General features: G+C 36.1%; 1 protein-coding gene across 1 annotated transcript in view; it reads right to left on the bottom strand.

Moving 5' to 3' along the window:
• The window catches only part of PLD1 (phospholipase D1), a 212,008-nt gene that overhangs the window by 125,340 nt on the left and 62,337 nt on the right, over window positions 1-24,331 (bottom strand). The window contains exons 9-11 of the mRNA XM_049775678.1: window positions 10,101-10,253; window positions 6,569-6,718; window positions 5,780-5,863 (exon numbers count right to left, since the gene is read on the bottom strand). Coding sequence (XP_049631635.1) covers window positions 5,780-5,863; window positions 6,569-6,718; window positions 10,101-10,253 — 387 coding nt within the window. The remainder of the gene's footprint in view (window positions 1-5,779; window positions 5,864-6,568; window positions 6,719-10,100; window positions 10,254-24,331) is intronic.

Genomic DNA, 24,331 nt, shown 5'->3' with positions numbered 1-24,331 from the left:
GAATTTATTCTTGCCTCAATTTCCAGATAGTCTGGGTACTGAAGGAATTATTATCTCTTTTAAACTTGAAGGCCTCTGTTAGAATTCACCTCTTCAGAGAATTCCTCCCAACTTATCTACCAAAATCTGATGACTCCTCTTTCTGGCACCATAAAAATTTTCAGTCAGCACTTAAAGAATCTCTGAGCTAAAAGCTCTAATATCTAGCTGGCTGTGTAGTCAGTTTCTGAGAGACAGATTTATGATATGTAAGCACTGGAGCAGACAGCCCTGGATTTCACACAGCTCTACTACACACTAACTGCATGACTTACACACTTGCCTTATAATCCTCGCTGTGTTTTATTCTTCTGTAACAGCCTTACCCATCTCGTAAAAAGTCAACAAGTAGCAGTTATCTGTGATTAATGCCAATGTGGTTAATATTACTCTTGAATATGTCTTAGAATGCACCTTTCAGCAGGTTCTGCATGACACGCTCCATATTAGTAGCTACATATTAGGCTCTTCAGGTTTTCTGAGTAGAGAGACATTTCCAGGTTTTTTCTCCTGGGTATAATATTTCTGTGAAAGGTCCCTGCAACTACAACTCAGCTGATCTACACCATTACTATGATGGTTCTTTTTAAAAAGACAACTTGTTAGAAAGTTCTATATTATGACCATTGGAGTAGAACAGGGAGCCCAGAGATATATCCACACATATATAGACATGTAATCTATTATAGAAGAGCCATGGTCATAAAATGGAATGAAATAGAAGTGGAACAATAGAATAAATGAAAGAATAGCTCTTTGAGAAACACTATTGGGCCCTAAAGGTATCTCAAAGGGCTGAGTACTTGCTTTGCATTCAGGAGACTGGAATGTGATCCCAGGTACCCCATGATCACTAAAAATCACAAAAAGTAACTCTGGACCACATAGATAGAAGCAGCCTAAGCAATCCCAGCTGTGGTCCCCCCCCCCAAAAAAAAGCAAAAAAAAAAAAAAAGAAAGAAAGAAAAAGTGCTGGAGTATTGTAATGTAACTTTAAAGAAAATGAAAATGGATCACTTTTCAATATATTAGTCAAAGACCCCACAAAATAAACTTAGTATTTAGATATTAAAACTGAAATCTTAAACTACTTAGAATAAAACATTATATACCAGGGCCTCAGCATCAGAGTGGTCCTCAACTCCAATGGCAAAGGAAATAGTAAGGGTAAATTAATGGAACTTGATCAAATTAGAAAACTTTTACACAGGAAAAGAAAAAATACAAAGTAATAAAGGTGATCTAGCAATGAGAAAAAGATAATTTTATATCATATACTTAAAAGAATGTTACTTTACACCAATAAGAATGACTTACATTCAGAATATTGGAAAGAAGTGTAAACAAAGATATGTAATAAAAGAATTCTGCAACACTGCTAGTGGGAATGCGAATTTGTGAAGCCTCTGTGTCAAAAAATATGGATAGTCCTTTAAAAAATTAAAATGGAAATATACATATGATTTAGTAATACCATTACTTTCTAAGAATCTGATAATTCTATTTTATCAAAGGATATAATAATTCTAATTTAAAAGGTTTTTAATGCACCTTTATGCTCACAGCAGCATTATTTATAATCATCACAGCTAAGTACCATCAACCTAAGTGGCCATCAGTAGATGACTAAATAAAGTATCTCTTGTACATACAATCAATGAAATATGGCTCTACCACTTAAAATGATAAAATTGTGTGTCTGGGACAAAACTGATGAAACTTAAGGTAGTTTTTCAAAGTAAAGTAAGTAATGAAGTGTAAGGTATTTTTAATGGTTTACTCACATATGGAATAATTTATGACAAACAAACTAACAAAACACAAGAAAACTAACCCTTGGACTCAGTAAACCTACGGTAGTTGCCAGAGGGAAAGCAGAGTAGGGTGGGAGAGTGAAAAAGAGGCTCTTTTTTTTTTTCAGTAAGAGGAAGATACTGGAACTGAGTGTTGGTAGTAGTGACAGTTCCACACATAAATATGTAAGAAGTTGACTCTTGGAAGTCTGTAATATTGTAACATAATACATAAAAATCAGTACAGAATATTGGAAATTAACTAAATACTTATCATTAAGCAATGTTAAATCAAAATTTTAAAACGAGTAAAACTTTCATGCTTAAATTTGTTCTGTGTTTCCAAGAACTCAGCACTCTTCACAATTTGACCATAATTTTCAATGTGATCTCCAGCACTATCCCAAGGAGCTGAAACTATGCCTAAGTTGTCCCTCCAACCTCCAGCAAAAGTTCCATGCTCTCTCACACTTTTATGCATCGGTTATGGCTGTTCCTTTGCTTAAATCTTTCACTGTTCTTATGTGGCCAACTCCATCACCTGAAAGCTTTATTCTTCCAAAAGTTTCCAGAGCTCCTGCCAGCCTCCTCATTTCCCCTTTCTCTAGCATTTTGGTAGGCTGATCCTCATCATTGAATTTCCCTTAACCCACTGTTTTACATCTGACTTCCTGAATTCCAGGGCAGGTGCTTCTTCATATTATTTTATATGCTTGGGTTTCAGCTCAGTCCTGTCACCAAACGGAGCTCACTAAATAGCTCTAGAATGAACTCATGATTAAATTAACCCCAAATGGATGGATGGTTCATAGAATTAATGAAAAAAGAAATGAAGCACTTCATAATCCAAGGTTGTTTCTCATTTGTTGTTTCTTATTTATTCATACTGAAACAGTAGGAGTAGAAGCATAGTATGTCAGGTAGACTAGTTCAAGTGACTAGTTGGTCACTTTAAATCTGTATTTAATTCGCACTGAAAGGTATTCAATCAGAATAGATAATAGCAGATTTTAGAAGGCCTCAGTTGGGTGCTCTCTCTCTTTCTCTCTGTCTGTCTGTCTGTCTGTCTGTCTGTCTATCAACCTAATCCCAGAAAGACTGCATAGTCAGGGCTATTACACATACATAGATGGCAGGACACCAGGGAACTCAACCATGCCTGTTTATATGAAGTCAAAACTGGGAGATTGACACTCGGGGAATGGCTGCGATTTAGTCCTTGAAAGGTTTGGTTATAAGATTTCAGAGTAGGAAATTGTACACTGAATAGAGAATAACATAGGAACAGGGACGAGACCAGGCCATCAGACTTAAGAGGTGAGATGAGGAGAGATAGGTCTTAAGACATAGTATACTGGATTGGGCATCAAAGGAGAGGACAAGTGACATCATTCCTGGGTAAATGGAGAGGCCTGTGCATTAGGTAGGGACCCATCTCCTTGAACTGTGCAATAAAGTCTCTCTTCTTAAGCTTCTGAGGTTTTCATTAAAATATTTTACATAATTCTTAGGAACCCACTAGCACAAAAACAATTAAATTTTACACTAACAATGCTAGGTAAGAAACATTAACACAGTTTTCATGTGTCTTTTGTCTCTTGAAGTAGATTAGAAGCTTCTTATGAGAATGTTCACCCTCTAGCCATGTTCAGAGGATCTGGAAGACTCTCACAGATCCCATCATATTAGGGAGGGCTTTGTTAAGTTTCAGAATGTTTTCTTTCATAATGTTTGCATGACAAGAATATTCCTCACTTAAGAAAGGAATCTCACTGACAATTTCATTTCAAAATGTTTATTGTAATAAGATCCCAGCATCATCATAAAGGGGCGAAAACCTCCCAATTCAGTCCATGCCGACAGGAAAGGGGAAACAGGGCTCGATCTGAGATGTGTAAAGCAAAATCTGTATTTTAGCGTTCAGAACCCTTAAAAGATACAGTATTTTACAGCATAAGACACAAAAACAGGGGTCTCATAAAAACTCTTCAATTTCTCATGTTATTGGCAAACTTTCAGAATTTTAAAAAAAAGTTACTATAACTGTTTTATTTATTTATTTATTTTAGTTTGGGGCCACACCCAGTGACACTCAGGGGTTAGTCCTTGCTATGCGCTCAGATATCACTTCTGGCTTGGGGATCTATATGGGATGCCAGGAGATTGAACCGCAGTCTGTCCTGGGTCAGCCGCATACAAAGCAAATGCCCTATTACTGTGCCATTGCTCCGACTCCATACAACAATTTTAGACTTGAGTTTATTGTCATAAATTGGTCAGAAAATATTTAATAGCTGTTATGCCTGAAAGTTTTATTTTTTATTAATTAATTTAATAGAAAAATTTCTAAAAATATAAAGACCAGAATTAACTTTCAACATGAATACAAGAATAAATCATTATATAAATATGCTGACCTTTTCACTGATTCTAGATCAATAGTTTTTATCCACAATATGCTTTCCTCCTCACCAGATATAACCTCAAGATTTCTTGGTCATCACAAAAAACTTGATCACAAAAGAACTTGCTGCTGGTTTCTATTAGGTAAAAGCCAAGCAGACTGCTACAAATAATCCTGTATACTCCACAACAAAGAATTTTCTGGGCAATCATTGTGAAATCAGGCAATGCAATGAGAGTTCCACATCACTGAGACAAAAACTTAAGGAAAAAGTGAGTTAATGGTTCTAACCAATGACTTTTTCCTCCCTTTAACCTCCAAAAATCTATTCTTTGTTGTTTTTGTTGTTGTTTTTTCAAAAATCTATTCTTTGGATATAATAAAGGTGAGGTGTTCTTTTTTCTCATAGTTCATGCTTAATGAAACATTTGGAAGGAGACAGGATAAGGAAAAATAGAAGCATTTTTAGGCAACGAAGTTTGGAAAGAAAAATCATTTTAGACTTTTTAATTTCCAATGTTGGCACCTATAATGGGTTTTAGCAGTCCCAGCAGATGGATAATTTGAACTCGAGTCTAACTACAAAGACTACACTAATATCAGGAACAAAATATCTTAAAAGCTAAATGAATTCTAATTACAAAATTTCTAGTGGCTTTTATAAACATAACTCACAGATGCTTTAAAAAGGATCAAAAAAGTGGGCTGGAGCAATAGCACAGTAGAGTATTTGCCTTGCATGCTGCTGACTCAGGATAGACCAGGATTCAATCCCTGGCATCCCGTATATTTCCCTAAGCCTGCCAAAGCGAATTCTGAATGCAGAGCCAGGAGTAACCCCTGAGCACTGCCAGGTGTGGCCCCAAAACAAAACAAAACAAAAAAAGGGATCAAAAAGTTGAAACCTGATATATCTCAAAACACAAAAGCCTGTGCCCATGGACCAGAGCAATAGTACCCCAGGTAGGGCGTTTTTCTTGCATGTGCCTTACCTGGGATCAATCCCCAACATTCATATGGTCCCCTGAACACAGCCAGGAGTAATTCCTGAGAGCAAAGCCAGGAATTACACCTGAGCACCACTGGATATGTCTAAAAAAATAAGACAAACTTTTACTAGTTCTAATCTTATTTGGAGTATTTTAATAATAATAGCAAAATAAAACTATTCCAACTTCAAGGGTACAATGAAGAGGAACAGCCACTGAACCTGGTGACAGACACACCAAATAAAGAAGGATAACCAAGACTACTTTGTTCTATTGCTCCAACAACTCTATTTACACTGTAACATAATCCTTATTAAAATCCAAAATAAAAAGACAAAGGCAAAACCTTTCAAACTACATTTTTTAAGAATAGATTTGTATGCCAAGTTTTTAAAAGACCTTTAACTGGAGGCTATTAGAGTTATTTGGTTGAGACTCTGGCCAAGCCATCTGTGGTACTCCTGGTTTTCATATTATACGCTTCTAGAACAGCAAAACACTGTACATATCTAAACAGAGAGACCTCCAAAAATTCCCATTGAACAAGTACTAACCACCAATCTGTAATAAAAATCTCTTCTTTTGCCTCTTCCATTGCATCTGCTATGTCTTCAAAGTATCCTTTGGCATTAACATACCTAAAAGACCAAGATTTTATTTGATTCATAACAAAAAGAGATGAGAAATGCAAATAAGCATAGTCTATGGCAAAGCCTGCTCTATATCTATGATCAGCAGGTTTACTTTATGTATCCTTAAAACTAGGGTGGAAAATAACATACTTGGTCTGCTCTGTAAGGAAGCAAAATAAATATGGAGAAGGGAGTAACCTGATTCTACTCTGAGAAAACAATAAATTAATTAATCCTTCATTCTATGGGCCCAGATGATCCCTGTCATACTCTGACTTAGTGGTAATGAGTAGAATTCACACACTTAGGGCCAGCAGCTCCATCCTGGCTCAGTCTGCATCATTAAATGCGATTCCCTAGCACCAAAAATGTGTTATACCCAGCCCTCCAATCAGACACCACATTAACAAAAACATATTATACACATAATACATAAATAGATTCTCCAAAATACCTGGAGAGCAGAGCCAGCAATTCCACTTTTAAAAATGCTAGCTTTGAAAATCAAATTTTAAAATTTAAAACAAGTTATGTAAAAATATTAAAAATGAAGATTATAATACATATGTTTTATACTTTGGCTGACCTTAGAGGCTTTTGTTAAGTGTAATATTTTTTCACAACTTCAAGAATTAATTCCAAGTGAAGTTGGCCCATTATCATAGAAGATGCGATAATGATCTTGACAATCTTACAGTAAAAATTTCTTACCATTTAACTAATGTGTTCTCTTGGATAGCAGCATATGACCCAAATCGATGATCCTTGAGAAAATTGGTGCCATATTTCTGGATGAATTCTTCTATTGCCCCTCCCCACAACCGAGCATGTCTATAACTGTTACATTTTAAAATCAGTGTCCTTCAAAAAAAATGTGGAAAAGAATTATCATTTGTTGTTTTGTCTCCTTAAACAAATTTAAGAATTAAACATGCCCATTTTTGTTTTGGTAGTATAGCAAACAAGTTAAACATTTTAAGCAAAGTTTTATTTATTAAATGTGTAAAGATCCAAACATTTTGGAATAATTAAAAAACATATATGCAATATAACTAAAATAAATATTCAAATTACTTATTCACCCATTCTATCAGGTAAACAAATATGAAGACATCTACTATTAACATAGTAGGTATCCAGATGGCAAGGAAGAAAATGAAATAATAGAGAGTTGTTGGCTCCTACAGAAAATATTTCCCTGGTAATGTCTAGTTCATTCATTTCTTCATCATCTGAATCACATACTGGCTATGATTTAGGAGAGTAATCCTTTCCCTACTCAACTTTTCAATTATGAATAAAATAGTATATTCTAACCCCCTAATTCTTAGGAGGGGTACACAAGAAAAATCTACCCAACATGTTAGAGAAAATACACGAACTTTCTCAGGAATGGAAGAAAAAAAGACTTTTGATACTGAATTTTGTCTCAATGTGGAAAGTAGCTATTTTATTACTGTGAACAATGGAGCTGTAAGAGATAGCACCAAGAAAATCAAGGAAAATGTGGCTCCATGACAAAAGTTGAGTTTCAAAATCAGGTGTGCCTTACATAGCAGATTCTATGTTATGTACACTGCTTTTCACTTGATTTTTCTATAATTAGATTAAATTATCTATATGTGCTGAAGAAAAGTTGGTGCTGGAAATTTTTTAAAAGTTTATATGTGCCATCTGTATACAGGGTGAAAAAAGTTATCCAGACGTGCAGTTCAGAGGAAAATAAAGTATTGGAGTCAGCTATCTGGAAGTCTACTCCATCCTATTAGAAGACACTGTGAACAAGTAGACAAATTTGGCTTTTAGTGGATGAAATACTATGATCAGTCAGAATCAGAGAATTGACTATATTCACAGACCTAAAATAATTATTTATAAAGATTACATGTGCCCAAATGTTCTCCTCCATCTACCAGAGATCAATGTTCAGCTTTTGTAGGAAGCCACTGAACCATGAAAATGACTAATGTTTCTATAGTGTAAAAACAGGAGGGGCAAGACTCGGGTTGTTTTGAGGAGTGAAGCATTGTCCCTGTGAGTTGGCAGAGAAGAGACAGGAGTTTCTGGAGTTGGGGTTGAGGGCAAAGAAAGTTTGGAAGATTTCTGGGCTTGAGGTATCCCTCAACAAAATGAAATGGTTGGAAACCAGTTGCAAGAAAAAGACTTTAAGAAGAGTTAAATGACAAGTAGAGATCCTAGCACATGATATGAATGAAAACTGGGAAAGAACAATTCCAAATTCCAAATGGAAAATATGTCTGAGAATAGGTGGTGAAGAGAATGGACTTATGGAAACTGCTTTAGAGGGGAGTTGCAAACAGAGGTGGAGAGATAAAATGTAAAGATTAAAGATTACAGATGGAGAATTTGGGGCTGGATATAAACATATACCTCCCATATCAGAGACCCTGGGCTTGATTCTAACACAAAAGCAAAAAATAAGGGAGAAATGTATGCTTTTATTTTGTTATTTTTTGTTTGAGGTTATTCATGGCTCTATATCTGGCTCAGATATCACTCATGGCAGGGCACAGGGACTATGTCGATTTCAGGAGAATAAACTCAGATTAGCTATGTGCTAGACAAGCACAGTGACAGGTATACTATATCTATGATCCCAATGTAATCATTTTGATATAACAAGGAAAGTTCTTGGGCCAGGAAGAAGCTGACAAAATCTGGATTTAGATGCTGTAATTTGACAATGGTATCCTCAAAAATGAATGAGAGGAGAAAATGAATATGACAGCCAATCAAGAAACTGCAATATAATGAATGAGTATGGTAGTTTGATTTCAAACTGCTCTATAGATGATATAAACTCAGGATCATTCACATTCAATAACTAATCCTAAACTTGAACCTTCTATCATCAGATAAAAACAGGAAGGTTAGCTTCTTTTTAAAATATTATCAGGGAATAAGCATATGCATGTTTGTGTGTGTATGAAGCTAAACTTGCTCGAGACAACTCTATATACAATTTAATCTTTGAACTATAAAAATGTAAAACCTTGTATTCATTAATACATGGATTTGGGGGTGGGGGTTCACACCCGAAGGCTCTCAGGGGTTACTCCTGGCTCTGCACTCAGAAATCGCTCCTGGCAGGCACAGGGGACCATATGGGATGCCAGGACTCGAACCACCTTCTATTCTGGATCGGCTTTGTGCAAGACAAATGCCCTACTGCTGTGCTATCTCTCCAGCCCTGAACATGGATTTTTTTTCTGCCCAGAATCTGTTTTCATGGATTCAATCAACAGAAGCTTCTAAACCTGCAAATTGTTAAGTCAGTTGTACATAAGGACACATGGAGATGGAGTAAATGAAGTTTTCCAAAAACACTTAATAAATAAACTAGCTAAAAAATAATCTATTGTACTAAACACTTGATGCTCTCAAAACATCTTCCTTAAAATTCATATGTAAACAGTATTTTACAAGTCACCTCTTATTTGTTATATTAAAGGATATCAGTTTATAAAGTAAAATACCATTTTTAAAGGTTAACTATCAGCTAGTCTGATGAATATATATATAAAATACTCCACTCTTAAAAAATGTTGGGACCCAAGAGTTATCTCAAAGGACTTGAGAACATATTTTACATGAGGCCTACGTTTAACTGAGTAGCTCACAAGCAATGAGCTCCAAATAGACTCTCAGTACTGTAAGGTGTGACCAAAACCCTAAAAATCTGAGAAAAAGTATACAAAGAAAGTTTGTCTCATTGCCTTTTACTCAGTTTGAGTTTTAAATGACATTTTTTAAAATGAGATCAATATGAATTACAAGTCTTTCACAGTTGTATTTCAGTTACATAGTGACAGTAAATTAGGTCCTTTCCCACCACCAGTATGTTGACCTCCCTCCACCCTAGTTCCCAGTGAGCATTCTATACCTCCACTATAGACCCTAGGGAGTCTATAGCTCCCTAGACTGTTAGGATAACAGGTTCATTTTGTGTATAGCTTGTTATAGTTTCAGTCTCTTGATTCTACTGTCATTGGCATTGGTTTAGGTATTTATTAAATGACATTTTTTAAAAAGTGTATTTATAAAATGTATACACTAGGAGTACAATTCCACGTAGGTCAGTAGGTCAGGTATTTGTTACTACACCACAATAAATAATGTTTTTTATTATACTGAAGTTATTTTATATCTTTTATTTAAGATTTAAAGTAAAACTGTCTTTAAGTGCTTTTAATAGTAATCTTTAAAATTGTGTAATACCTACCTTGAAAGATTATCAATTCGAAGTCCATATTTCGTCTCTGTTTCCTTCTTCCCCACCTTAATCCTAAATTCTTTATCAACTAGCAGAACAAAGGCAATAGCACCACTGTCTGGGTTCATATATAGTAAAAAGGAATCTTTCACTATCAACCACCTGTAAAAAAAAATTTAATGCATATTTTTAAATTGTATTGAGTTACTGAGACAAAATAACAAATTATTATGTCCTGTCTAAAGAAAGCATTGTAACAGACTGCAACCATAATTTTAATTTTTATGTAGAGGATTTTATTTCATTGCTTAGTTGGGTTGTGTGTATATGTGTTAGGATTTTATTTTTTAAAATTCACTATAAAACAACAACAACAAAAATCCAAAATTTTTCCACTATATTTTCTAAGTGATACCAGCACAAAGCAATTTGAAACAATTCATTAGATCTATAAGTATAAATGGAAATGTCTAAAAATCAGCAGATGTTACACATAGGAACCTCAGCTATGTGATATGTTTGCCAAAATAAATTAGCATGAAAGACATAACTGCAATACATCTATGAGTAAAATCACCCTCTAAAAATTCTGGCAAGCATTTAATACTCTATGATCACTCTACTGTTCATTTCCATTTCTTTTGTGGTTTTAAGGACCACTAATAAAGGATGCTCAGTGGGAAACAATTTCTCAAATGTATTGCCATTGACTTAATGTGACATATTAAAAGCGTCTGTCATAATGGAAAAGGAAGGTGAGTTGTGGTAAGAGTAGAGGTAGAAACAACAGAAAGATAAATGAGACATTTTCTCAAAGGAACTGACTCAACTAAGCAGGACCCTTGTTAGAATTTTGGCCAAATGTGGCATATGCTACCAGACAAAAACAGTACAGTGTGGTGAGTTCAAGAAAAGGGAGTCTGACTATGATGCAGAGAATGAATGAATGGCATTTTCTGGGGGGAAAGGTGGTGTCTGAATAAGGCAGGAATTTATGACAGTCTGAAGTCTGAAGATGAGACTGATGTGGGTGATCATGGGCATCTCTTCCCTGGAGAAAAGAGTTACTAAGGATGTTGAGGTATGGAAATGAAGGAAACTATTTTTCTTTCAATATCTATTCCAGGGGTGGCGAATAAGTTCGACACAAAGAGCCAAAATTTTAAACTGTGAGAGTCAGAGAGCCATACCACGCAGTGACCTGCCAAAACAGGCAAACACTCACACAAAAACATATAATTTTAACAATAATATATTAAACACATATTGCATTTTGCTATTTTCAGTGAGGGTAAAAATCCTGTTTGCCACCCCTGAATTTGACCAGAATTGACCAGAATTCTATGGTGTGAGCCCTGCTAGGTAAATTTCTTTGAGAATATATGTAACTTATATTTTGGATATATGTTACATTGAATCACTGACAATATTTTGTTTGTTCATTTTTGTTTCTAGGTATTTTTGTCTTATTTTGTTCTCGGGCCAGTAGTCCTCAAGGATAACTCCTGGTGGGGCTCATGGGACCATATAGTGTTTTGAAGATTGATTTCTGTGTAGCCACATGTAAGGTAAGTGCCTTACCTGCTGCTGTGCTATCAATCTCTCCAGATCCTAATATGAATTTTTAACAAACAAACAAACAAACAAGCTAAACAGAAAACCATGAGGTATTTACTAAAAATGTTTTCATGTCTTGTAAAACAATAGGATGCTAACATTGAAATGAAGTTTTAAAAAGAGATTTATGAAGGAAAAACTGGGACACCGAAAGGAAGGTCAGCAAGTAACTGTAATAATAAAGGCCAACTCTTCTTACATTTATTGCCCATGCTAAGATTATTGCACTTTGCAGCACAAATGACAGAGAGAAATAGCAATGGCAGTGGAGAAGAGTGAGAGAGAAAGAATGCCTTTAAAGTGAAAGCAGTTAGAAGCTTTGTCATATTGCACTGAGTACCCCATACTTCACATCTAACTGTAATTGTTCAGTGATCAAATGAATCAGTCTATACATGAATAAAATTACAGTAGCATCTGATAACAATTATTAGACAAAGCAAAGTCCATTAAGGAAGAGGTGAAGCCAGAATTCATGGACACAAATGAAGTAACACAATAAATGCAACATGGGAACTTGGCATTTTAGAGAAATCTATTATAACTGCTGAAATTGCTTAACCATATTGTGTTTTTTAGTGAATTTGCAATTTGAAGAGAAACCTACATTGAATTCCACGTTTTTATTTAATTCTCTAAAAAATTAGATATTATATAAACACCTTTTTAAAGAAAGGTAGTGATTTAGATTTAAGACAACTCACATATGATACAGCTAATAAAAGGAAACAGATATCTAGCCAAATACCAACAATATGGTGGTGGGGTTCACACCAATGTTGGTTTGAACTTCCTTGTTTTTCTTACCAAGAAAGTAGATTAAGGAAATAAGATGGGTTGCTTTTCTGTGTGAGGAAGCCAAGAAGATAACAGTGAACATATCTTAAAGGCCAAAAAACCTGGTAAGCTGTCCTCACCCAATAAACATAGGGGCTGATTCCTGCTGTGTGTTTGGGCACAAGAGAGCCTTTATAAAGGACTGCTCTCTTGGTCCCTGCCTGCTTTTTTGCATGAAGCAGCCAAGAAGACAATAGTGAACATAATCTCTTCAGGGCCCAACATGCAGTAAACTGTCCCTACCCAATAAGTGTGGAGTCAGAGGAACGTGCTCCACTTTGCTCCACGGCTGCACACATCTCATGACCCATGAACCCCATCACAGCACATAGTAAAAACCATACTACAAGCGTGGCAACCCCATTATAAAGAATGAAGATGGCAGCTCCGATGACCCGAAAAGTACCAACAAGCTAGTATCCTCTCAGGTAAGGTATATAGAGAAGAAATATAAAGGTTCATAGAGCTCAAAGAAAGCATAGATCGAGTTAAATGGAACACAAATAAGAATCAAGAGGATATGAAGATAAAAATCAGAAAACTTCAAACACAGGTCTGAAAACCTCAGTAGATGAAATGAAAACCTCAATGGAAAGTGTGTTGAGCAGATTAACAAACAGCAGCTGAGGACAGAACCAGTGAGCCAGAAGATGAGATGCAGAACAACTCCATCCAGCAGAAGAAAGTGGAAAAGAACCTTAAAGCAAATGATCAGACAATGGATAAACTACTCAAAGAATATGAACAGATGAAAATAGAAGTCTTTGATAAACTCAACAGAAACAACATAGGAATAATTTGAATCCAGAGATCCAGGAATAGAATAATAATAAGAGGAGCTGGAGGAAGAATGAGTAGAGGAAGAGGAGGAAGAAGGGGAAGAAGTAGAGGAAGAAGAGAAAGAAGAAGAAGAAGAAGAAGAAGAAGAAGAAGAAGAAGAAGAAGAAGAAGAAGAAGAAGAAGAAGAAGAGGAGGAGGAGGAGGAGGAGGAGGAGTGGGGAGAGGCTGAGGAGGAAGAAGAGGAGGAAAAAGAGGAAGAAGAAGAAGAGGAGGAAGAAGAAAAGAAAAAAGAAAAGAGGAGGAGGAGGTGGCGGCTAGGGATGTAGTTCAATTTGTAGAGCAGAAGACATAGGTGTCAATGCCTAGATTTGATGCCAGATGATCTTGTGTTTATGCTCTAATATTCTCACAAAACTTGTATGAATTTGTCTTGTATATAAATATGTAATATACGTATGCATGCTCATATGTAATAAAGCAACTATAAAAATAGATGTTCAAAACTATACACTAGTGAATCTATCTGAGTAGGGGCCTTTTATTCTGTGAAGTCTTATGATTAGCATTTAAAGTTTCCAAATGGTGATAGGTCTATTCATATATTCCAAATCATCTTGTTTTACACTTGGGAAGTTATAGGAGTCCAAGAATTTATCCATTTCTTCCAGGCTCTCTTGTTTTGTGTCATAAGGTTATTCAAAGTAATCTCTGATAATACTTTGAAGTTTTGTATTATCTCTAATTACTTTCTTTTCATTTCTCATTTGGCTTAAGTTTCTCTTTGTTTCTTTGGGAGTGTATCAATCTTTTGTTATTTTAAAAGAACCAGCTCATGTTTTCATTTATTTTTTTCTTGCTTTATTTGTTTCTAGATCATTAATTTCTATTCTGTTTTATTACTTTTTTCCTGCCTAATTTTTTTCTCTTTTTTGCCTAAAATAATTTTATTTATTTATTTATTTATTTATTTATTTATTTATTTATTTATTTGGTTTTTGGATCACACCCGGCGGTGCTCAGGGATCACTCCTGGCTGTCTGCTCAGAAATAGCTCCTGGCAGGCACGGGGGACCATATGGGACACCGGGATTCGAACCAACCACCTTTGGTCCTGGATCGGCTGCTTGCAAGGCAAACGCCGCTGTGCTATCTCTCCGGGCCCTATTTATTTATTTTTTATGAATATTTCAGCACCATGATTACACGCATGTCTGTAGTTGGGTTTCAGTCATAAACAGAATACCACCCTTCTCCAGTGCAACATTCCCACCACCAATGGCCCCTCCTCTCACCTCTGCCTGCATTCTGACAGGCATTCTACTTCTCTCATTTTTAACATTGTCATGCTAGCTATTGGTATAGTTATTTCCCTAACAGTGTTCACCACTCTTTGTGTGAGCTTCAAATTGTGAGCCAGTTCTTCTGGCCCTTCCAGCCCTTAACTCTTGTCTCTGGACCTTATTCCAGTAATGTCTTTAATTGTTCTTAAAAACCATAGATTAGGGGCCGGGTAGGTGGCGCTGGAGGTAAGGTGTCTGCCTTACAAGCGCTAGCCAAGGAAGGACCGCGGTTCGATCCCCCGGCGTCCCATATGGTCCCCCCAAGCCAGGGGCGATTTCTGAGCACATAGCCAGGAGTAACCCCTGAGTGTCAAACGGGTGTGGCCCAAAAACCAAAAAAAAAAAAAAAAAAAAAAAAAAAAACCATAGATTAGTGAGACTATTATGTGTATATATCTCTACCTTTGACTTATTTCACTGAACATAATAGATTCCATGTACATCCACCTATAGAAAAATGTCATGACTTTATCTCTCCTGATGGCTGCATAATATTCCATTGTGTATATCTACCACAGTTTCTTTACCCATTCCTCTGTTGAATGGCATCTTGATTGTTTCCAGAGTCTGGCTATTATAGATAGTGCTGCAATGAATATAGGTGTGAGGAGTGAAATTTTGTATTGCATTTTTGTGTTCGTAGGGTATATCCCTAGGAGTGGAATAGCTGGATCATATGGGAGCTCAATGTCCAGTTTTTGGAGGATTCTCCATATCATTTTCCATAAAGGCTGGACTAGATGGCATTCCCACCAGCAGTGAATGAGAGTTTCTTTCTCTCCACAACCCTGCCAGCACTGATTCTTCTTGTTCTTTGTGATGTGTACCAGTCTCTGTGGTTGAGATGGTACCTTATTGTAGTTTTGATTTTCATCTTCCTGATGATTAGTGATGTGGAGCATTTTTTCATGTGTCTTTTGGCCATTTGTATTTCTTTCTTTTGTTTGTCCTTTTCCATTAAGCTATTTGTGTAGATATTTTTCCTTCCCTATGAATTTTTTAAAGCTATACATTTTCCTCTTAATACCACTTTTGCTGAGTCACACAAATTCTGTTAATTTGTGTCTTCATTCTTTTTTGTTTCCAGAAAGCTATTGATTTTATCTTTAATTTTTATCTCTGATGCACTGTTTACTCAGTAGTGATCTGTTTAATTTCCAGGTGTTAGTAATTTTTTCTTTTTGTCTATAATTTATTTTTTATTTTAGTGTATCATGTTGTGAGAAGATAGGTGATACAATTTTTATCCTCTTCATTTTATGGAGATATACTTTATGGCCCACAATGTGTTCTATCTTGGAAAATGTCCAATGTGCACTTGAGAAGAGTATGTTTTCAGAAAAGCAACATTTAAATTGTTTTAATATGTAGCAAATTTTTCATGGCCCCATTGTATTTAAAAGAAAATCAATCTTTTATTTTTTGAAAATACTTAGTTTGAAAATTTTAAATTGTTTACTATAAAAGAGAGCTTATTTTTGCTGGAAAATTGAACTCAATGGTATTTGAATTATGGATAGTAAAGTTATTCCCACTGAACTAATATAAATTCACTTAGACCATACATAACAAGAAAGATTAAAAAAAAGAGAAATAAAACAGCCTTCCCCTCAATAAATTCCTTTTTGGGGGGTGGGTCACACCCAGAAGTGCTCAGGGGTTACTCCTGGCTCTGCACTCAGAAATTGCCCCTGGTTGGCTCAGAGGACCATATGGGATGCTGAGATTCAAACCACTGTCTGTCCTGGGTCTGCCACGTGCAAGGCAAATGCCCTACTGCTGTGCTATCTCTCTGGTCTGCCCTAAATAAATTTCAAAGAAAGTTGCTTAATTCATACTGAACATATGGCAAATACATCTGATTATATTTCTAATAAATTTTGGCAAAGGCTGAAATTATACATTTTACAAGATTCTCAAAACGTTGCTCAATATGAATGTTATGGCACCATGCTACATCCAAGGGCATTCTACTGGGACTGAGTTCTGCGTCCTAACATGTAGGCCCCTGTTGATAAAAGTCAGGAAAAGATGCAGAGGATAGAGGGGTCTGGTATTTATGGAGCTCCATCTTTGGCAGCTGTCCTATTACCAGTCTGGATTTGGTGTAGGTTAGAAAGAAAGCTGCCCTGACAGGCCTAGATCAGTGATGTGCTAGGGTGTTGCCTAGAAAGAAACCACAGGCAGTGGAAACTGCAGCAGAAAGCATGCCAAAAGCTATTCAAACATACCAGACATGTGAACTTGACTGTCTGGAATTCAAGGATGACATCAGAGCCAGCTCTAGAAGAACATCTACATTATAGGATGGCAATGGGACAATCCTGATTTCTCCAGGTGAACTAGATCTCACCATGAGCATTAAAAACAAATCTTTAAAAAGTGTGAATAAGCACAAATGCATGCCATAATCTCTGGGGCTGATCTTTGCAAAATGTGACCTCAAGAAGAGACCATCAGCTACCACCATGAAGACACCATGAAGACAGGACTTTAGGAGGTGGGCTCTGGTGGTGGCAGCAGCACCCTGAAAAAAGAAATGCTTTCCTGTAACTATTGCAGAGGTTCCTAGTGGGCTATAAGCAACCTTGTTTGGCCATGGAAGTGAGGTGGTTGTGCGTAGGGTAGGACTTGGAATTGCTCATCAATGGGGGTGCAATTCATAGTATCTGTTTTATTTGGGGGCCACACCTAGCTTTGCTCATTGCTTAGTACTGGCTCTGTATTCAGGGAGAGTGGACACTTAAGCTTGAGGTCTACAGTATTAAAAAGTGGAAAACAGCAATGTCCAGCTGATATGTATTCAGGCAGATGAACTGAAATGATATATGTACATTGATAAATATAGTATCATATTAATGAGTGCTTTTACAAATGATTTTTGCTTTTAACAGGTAAAATTCTGTTCTGTCTTTCTATTTTGTAGCTTTAAAATACAGCCAGGTCCACAGAAACCAGGCTTCACCTTTTAGCCTCATATACTACTCTCTCCTATCATGCTGGTGTGGCTATTGCTCAGAGTTGTCAAGCCTGTTCTTTGTGCCCTTTATGTACACTATTCCTCAGTTAAGGAACTGATTCACTCAGTGTTCCCAAAGATCATTCATTCTTTCCTGTCAATTAACTCTCTGCTTAAATGTCTTTCTACTCAGTAGGTTAGGCTTTCCCAGCCACCTGATCTTAAACAAACAAACAAACAAAAACCAACCCTTTATTCTACTCCATCAGGTTTAGCGAATTCGTAGCACCATTGCTGTTTGGAATTATTTGGTATCTGCCTCCTCCCCTAGGTCTATAAGAGTGGGGGACATTTCTAGCCTGTTTGCATCTATCTGCCCAAGACCTAAGCTAATCCTTTAATAATTCAGAGCAACTCTTCAGAAACACAACACTCATGCCTCTATAATGGCTGTATTAATGGGTCTTGGTAAATAAAGCCATTTAGGCACTAACTAACATCTAATTCTTGGTATAGCTTAGCATCCAGTAAAGTAAAGGCTATTTCTTAAAACTGTATATCCTTTTATATTTGTTTTTAACATTTTCTCCACTGTGAAATTATGTTAGGATTTTATTTTCTTCTTTAAATGAGTTTACATTTTTCCAAATTTACAAAGATCTTGAGTAAGCAGAATAAAAAAGTCTATTTAAATAAAATCAACAAACATCCAAATAGTGTGCCAAAGAAACAGAGATTGAAAGGTAATGAGGTAGAGAAAAAAATAAACAATAGCTTTATGAAACAACTAAATGTGGTAGAACAAAGAAAGTCATTTAAAAAATCTTATTCAAAAAACAAATTTGTAGATACTGAAAAGATAGCTCAATAAACTGAGGTCATGTTTTGCATTCAAAAAGCCAGCGTTGCATCTCTAGGACTGTGTATGTTCATTCACCTGAAAACTGTCAGAAGGAGGGGCTGGAATGATAGCACAATGGGTAGGGCATTTGCCTTGCACCCAGCTGACTTGAGTTTTATTCCTAGCATTCATTGATATCCAATATCCCTGGAACACCAAGCCTGTTAGGAGGAGTTTCTGAGCGAAGGGCCAGAAGTAACCCTTGAGCACCAGTGGTGTGTTCTCAAAAACAAACAAACAAAAAAAAAACATGCTAGAAGGAACCCCCAAGAAGCAAGCAGATATCCTGGGCAAGCATCACTGGGTGTAGCACAAGAAAAAAACAAAACAAAACACCCTTTTTCAACATCTGTCACTAGCTCCAACTGCCTGTGTCAAGGCAAACATCCTACCACTGTGCTATTACTCCAGCACCTCTTTGAAGTTTTTAATGTCTATTTATTCTCATATATGTGAGATATAAAGAAACCTAGAGTGAGAAACAAATAACCAAACAATAGAGCTTTAGAACTAGTGTACAGACATGACTTTGCTATGGTAGGGGACCAGACAGAGGGCTGGGTTCAAGCATACACTGTTGGAGATAGTGGTGTTGAAATGTTATATGAATGCCTCAAAACCTATTATTAATTGTAACAATAATATATAATTACTCTTTTCCCTTAAGATTTTATCATTCTCTTTTCACTTAAGACAATATAATAAATGTGTCATTACTACCTACTCACAGGGAAGAGAGTTGAGAACTTGCTGAATGATGATCAAAGATAAGCTATTTAAGTCAATGTTATGTTTAGTTTTGTTGTGTTTTTTAATGTAAGGAGAAATGTTTGCTCATGTGCAGCAAACATTTTCTTTGTCCTTTTCCTTGTACCTGTGATAAGTTCTTTAGGAGATTTAATGTAACATTTAAATCCTTGCTCGCCTCATCTTGGATCTGTCATTAAAACATAATTAAAAAGTGAGCAAAATGTTCTTTCATGGGCACAAAAATAAAACAAGGAAGCTATGAATAAGTGTTGCCCTTACAATTCACTTCTAACTGTCACCAATGGTAACTTCTTAAGTACATTTCATCATCTATATTTGTTTGGTACTGATATTTAATCTATAAATGTGAATCAGGAATGGCATATTAATATACAATCAAGGTTACAGTCTTCGTGGAAATATTTACAACAATTTAAAATGATAACACATTTTTATTCTATGAAGCCTGATATTTTTTAGATTGTCTTGGTTGAAGTCCAATTTAATCTAATGTTCAGAGAGTGGAAAAAAGACATATTTCTTTGATATAAAAAATATCTCTGACCTCCAAATATATCTGCCTCCATCTTTTCAGGGACTTTATATTTCAAATATCAATTTCCGGACTATGGTGCTAAAGCCTTCCTTCCAGTCCTTAAGCCGCTCCCTACACCTTTGCCTTCTTTTCCTCCAAAGTCCTGCTAGCAGCCCCTGCAGGGATCCCACTGACACAGCTTCTCCATTGCCAGCATCCTTCTACTACTCTAACTCAGCAGGGTAACAACTCCTTCACAGGTTTCACAAAAAATAGAATGAACCAGTCAAATTTAGATTCACAGAAAGGAATTGACCAATTCCTTCCCACTGCCTGAAACAGCTCCCCCTCCCCAGCAGTACTAGGAATCAAACCTGTGTCTCCTGAATCCAAAAGTATGTGCTTAGCCAATTATGATACCTCTCTGGCCCTCCCAAGTGTCCATTCTTAATTGGGCAATCTAGCAGTCAACTCAGTCAAATACGTATGCACAACTAATGCTTGAACAACATAGACTTGAAGTGTGAAAGTCTGCCAGAAGTAGAGTGTTTTACTTTCTCATCCTTCTCCTTCTGCTTATCCTATATCCTATAATAATATAATAAAAGACCTTCCGGTTGATTCAATTATGATTTTTCTTGTTTCTCTTTTTATGGCTGGTGTGTATGCATGTGTTTGTGTGTGTTTGAGCCACACTAATAGACTTGTGATTTTCTAAATAGCATTTTCTTTTTTCTAGCTTTCTGTAGTAAGCTGTAAATAAATATGCATAAAACATTTCTACTAAACATAATATAAAAGTGTAACATTAAAAAAATCACCACTTGTGTCACTGCTACCACATCTGCTCAAAAGAAAAGACTCATTAGTTATGTTTTTGAGGAGACAAAAAGCTATACATGAATATTTATCTTTGCGGGGGTAGGTTCCCTGAGTTATTTATGAATCAACTAGAGTTTCAAAGGGAGCGCTTTAGAAAGTTTATTAGGGGGAGTATTGGAAAGGTGAAACAGAAAAGAAGAGCAGGAAGGACACCATTCAGGATGTGTGTCTATGCACTTTATTTGCATAATTGGACTGTGAACCTGTCAGCAAACTTCCAGGGCCTGCCAGAGTTTGCCCCATCACCACCTGCAAGATAAGGGACTGGATTCTTGCCAACTCTTTCTGAGAGCAGTTTAGGGCTAGAAATAGTTTTGACTGCTCTGCACACAGGCCAATAGCTCCAGCAGCACAGAACAAACCCTCAGGCACTGCTAGTCTGAAACTGGTGGGAAGCTGCCAGTAGCTGATAGAAGGGCAGTACTGTTTAGAAACCAAAAAAGGCACAGTGCAGGGTCAGAGGAAGCCTGCTGGGACACCCTGGTTTCCATAATGTCCCTAGTTCTTTTTTTTTTTTTTTTTTCTTGTCTTTGGGGAGGGGATCAAATCAGGGGTTACTCCTGGCTATGCGCTCAGAAATCGCTCCTGGCTTGGGGACCATATGGGACGCTGGGGGATCAAACCGTGGTCTATCCTGGGTCAACTGTGTGCCAGGCAAGCACCCTACCACTGCGCCATCGCTCCGGCCCCATTAGGCTTTCCTTCATTTGCTTTGTACGCCAGGGTTCTGCATAATTTTGTGTGTGCGCATATGTGTGCATCTACATTGCATGAATGCAAGTGTGCTTGTGTGGGGTAAAACCAAACCTTAAGTAGGAGTTTCTGACTTAATAATGCTTTTCATACCTAAGTTTCTGGCTTTCATTTGAATCACAGAGGGGTAGTGCTATTATTTTTAGTGGGGGAGATCAATAAATAATTCTAGTATATTATTTTTCATTTAACGTTTTTAGTGATATAATTCTCAATTTTCTCTAATATAATCTCTGATATTTTTCCATCTAATTCTTCTACCCTTCAAATCCCGTCAGAGAAGAATTGATTTCTATTAGTTGGTGGATGTATGTTTTACATATGTTTAGAACTATTTCATGTATTTTATATTACATATAATAATAACATCCCATTAAAAACTAGCTCAATTTTACATTTATACATAAATGTATATATACATATATATATTTATAGGCTAGGAAGTTAATAAGCTTATTGGCCTTATTAAAAATCTCATAAAAACTATTTTTGCAATAAATAGCTCCTATTAGGGCCAGGGAGATACGAAACTTGCCTTGCATGTAGCATTGTCCCTTCATTCCCACCAGAAGTAAACCTCTCAGACAGAGCCTGGAGTAAGCCCTGAGCTCAGTCTGGTGAGGAGCCAAAATAAAACAAAAAAATAAATAGCTATTATTTGTTACATTCAAAATACTGTGAAAAATGCTTTGAGGACACAAAAAAATTAAATGAGAAATACTGAAGTTAGAGTACTGTAAAGTGTTTGACTTATACTCAGCTGACCTGGGTTTGATCTCCAGTGCCCCAGAAAAGTCCCCCTGAGTCCATTGGAAAACACCCCTGCAGAATCAACAGTAAGTTCTACTTGCCCCTAAGTACAGCTTCAAAAACAAAAAACAGGAGCCAGAGAGTTAACACAATGGGAGGGCATTTGCCTTGCAAGCAGCCAAACCAGATTCAATTTCCAGCATCCCATATGGTTCTTTGAGCCTGCCAAGAGTAATTTCTGAGTGCAGAGCAAGAAGTAACCCCCTGAGAAACATTTGGTGTGGTCCTAAAACAAAACAAAAAAAAAAAAAAAAAAGAGAATCCAAAGAGAACACTGTTCCCATGGAGCTGGTAGTTGTGTAGGGCACAAGGTAAACATCCAACTTCTCTGACTATATCATATTTAATCTACATACATCTTCACAAATGTAAGTCTAAATTTATTACTACTAAAGTCTGATGAATTTTTCTTTAAATTTAATTGTACAGTTCTGTGGATTTTAGGACAGTCAGAAAATCACACTATTATCCCTAACATCTGATTCCAGAATATTTTTATCACCCCCCCAAATGACCCATTAGAAATTACTCCTCCATTCTGCTTTTCTCAGTCCTTGAAATCCCTGATCCACTCTCTCCGTATAGTTTTTTATTCTAAACATTCCATATTAAAGGAATCTTCCATTAAATGCTCATTTGGTCTGGCTTTTTTTTTAACTTAGCATTATGTCTTAAAGGTTAATTAGTAATATAGTATGCATCAGTGATTTCTCATAAAAATCAAAATATTTTCCAGATAAAATCCATTTATATACTATAAAACTAACTTTTTTTAGCCTATAATTCAGTTCTAAGATATTTACAAAAGTGTTCCATCATCATGGTATCTAATTCCAGTTATTTCCATCAACCTAGAAAAAAATCATTATATTTTTTTATAAATTTATGTTTGCTTTAGGAGGCAGCACATTCAGTGGTGCTCAAAGTTTACTCCTAGTTCTGTTCAGGCATCACTATAGGTGATGCTCAGGACTACATGAGGTGCTGAGGATCAAACTTGGGTTGAATATGTGCAAGACAAGCACCCTACCTGCTTTACTGTCTCTCTAGCTCTTCGTTATGTTTTGTAGCCAAATAATATAAAGTGAACTTTTATAAATATAATACATTTTGTTAAACTGCTCCTAAGTTGATGACTATGAATATTTTAATTATATTTTATCTGGCTATTCAAAAAATAGGGGCCAGAGAGATAGCATGGAGGTAAGACATTTGTCTTTCATGCAGAAGGCCATTGGTTCGAATCCTGGCATCCTATATGGTCCCCTGAGCCTGTCAGGAGCGATTTCTGAGTGTGGAGCCAGGAGTAGCCCCTGAGCACTGCCAGGTGTGACCCAAAAACAAAACAAAACAAAAAATAGTGCTACTATGAACACTAAGCTTATAAACACTAATATAGATTGTTTTTTGGTAAAAAACTATAAGCAGGTGATTCTATATTTAATATTTTAGGAATTGTCACATTGCTTTTTGGAAAAGCTTAAATCATTTTACACACCGATGGGCACTGTGTGAGGATTCTAGCTTCTATGTCCTCGCCAATTCTTGTTATTAATAATCTTTAACATTTGTCTTCATAAGGATAAAGCTATATATTACTGATTTATGTTTTCCATTTAAGTAGTGATGTTCAGAATATTCACTTGCCTTTTTTCGGCTGATTATATCTTCTTTTTGACACATTATTGACACTATGTTTTATGTTCATGATCTGATATGCATTCTACCTATAAGATCAAATTTCAGTAGACTTGCAGAAACTTGAAACTTAACAATTAAAATTTTGCACTGCTTTGACTTTCAAAGTATATGTATTTAATTCATAATTTGAAACTAGCATATATAAATTACATATACTGTATAATTAAATGAATATATATATAAATAAATATATCCCAAAGTATTTTTTTGATGAAAGTAAATAAATACACAATTCATTTCACTCTGGAATCATTCACATTCCAAAAAAGAATGTGTAAATATTTTTTTGACTTTTAATTTTTGCTTTGTTTGCGGACCATACCCAGCAATGCTCAGAAGTTACTCCTCACTCCACACTCAAGAAATACTCTTAAA

This window comes from Suncus etruscus, chromosome 6, assembly GCF_024139225.1.
Source record: "Suncus etruscus isolate mSunEtr1 chromosome 6, mSunEtr1.pri.cur, whole genome shotgun sequence".
In the NCBI taxonomy this organism is placed as follows: Eukaryota; Metazoa; Chordata; class Mammalia; order Eulipotyphla; family Soricidae; genus Suncus; species Suncus etruscus.
Note: the sequence above shows the minus strand (reverse complement) of the source record. Positions and strands in the feature narration are given on the sequence as shown.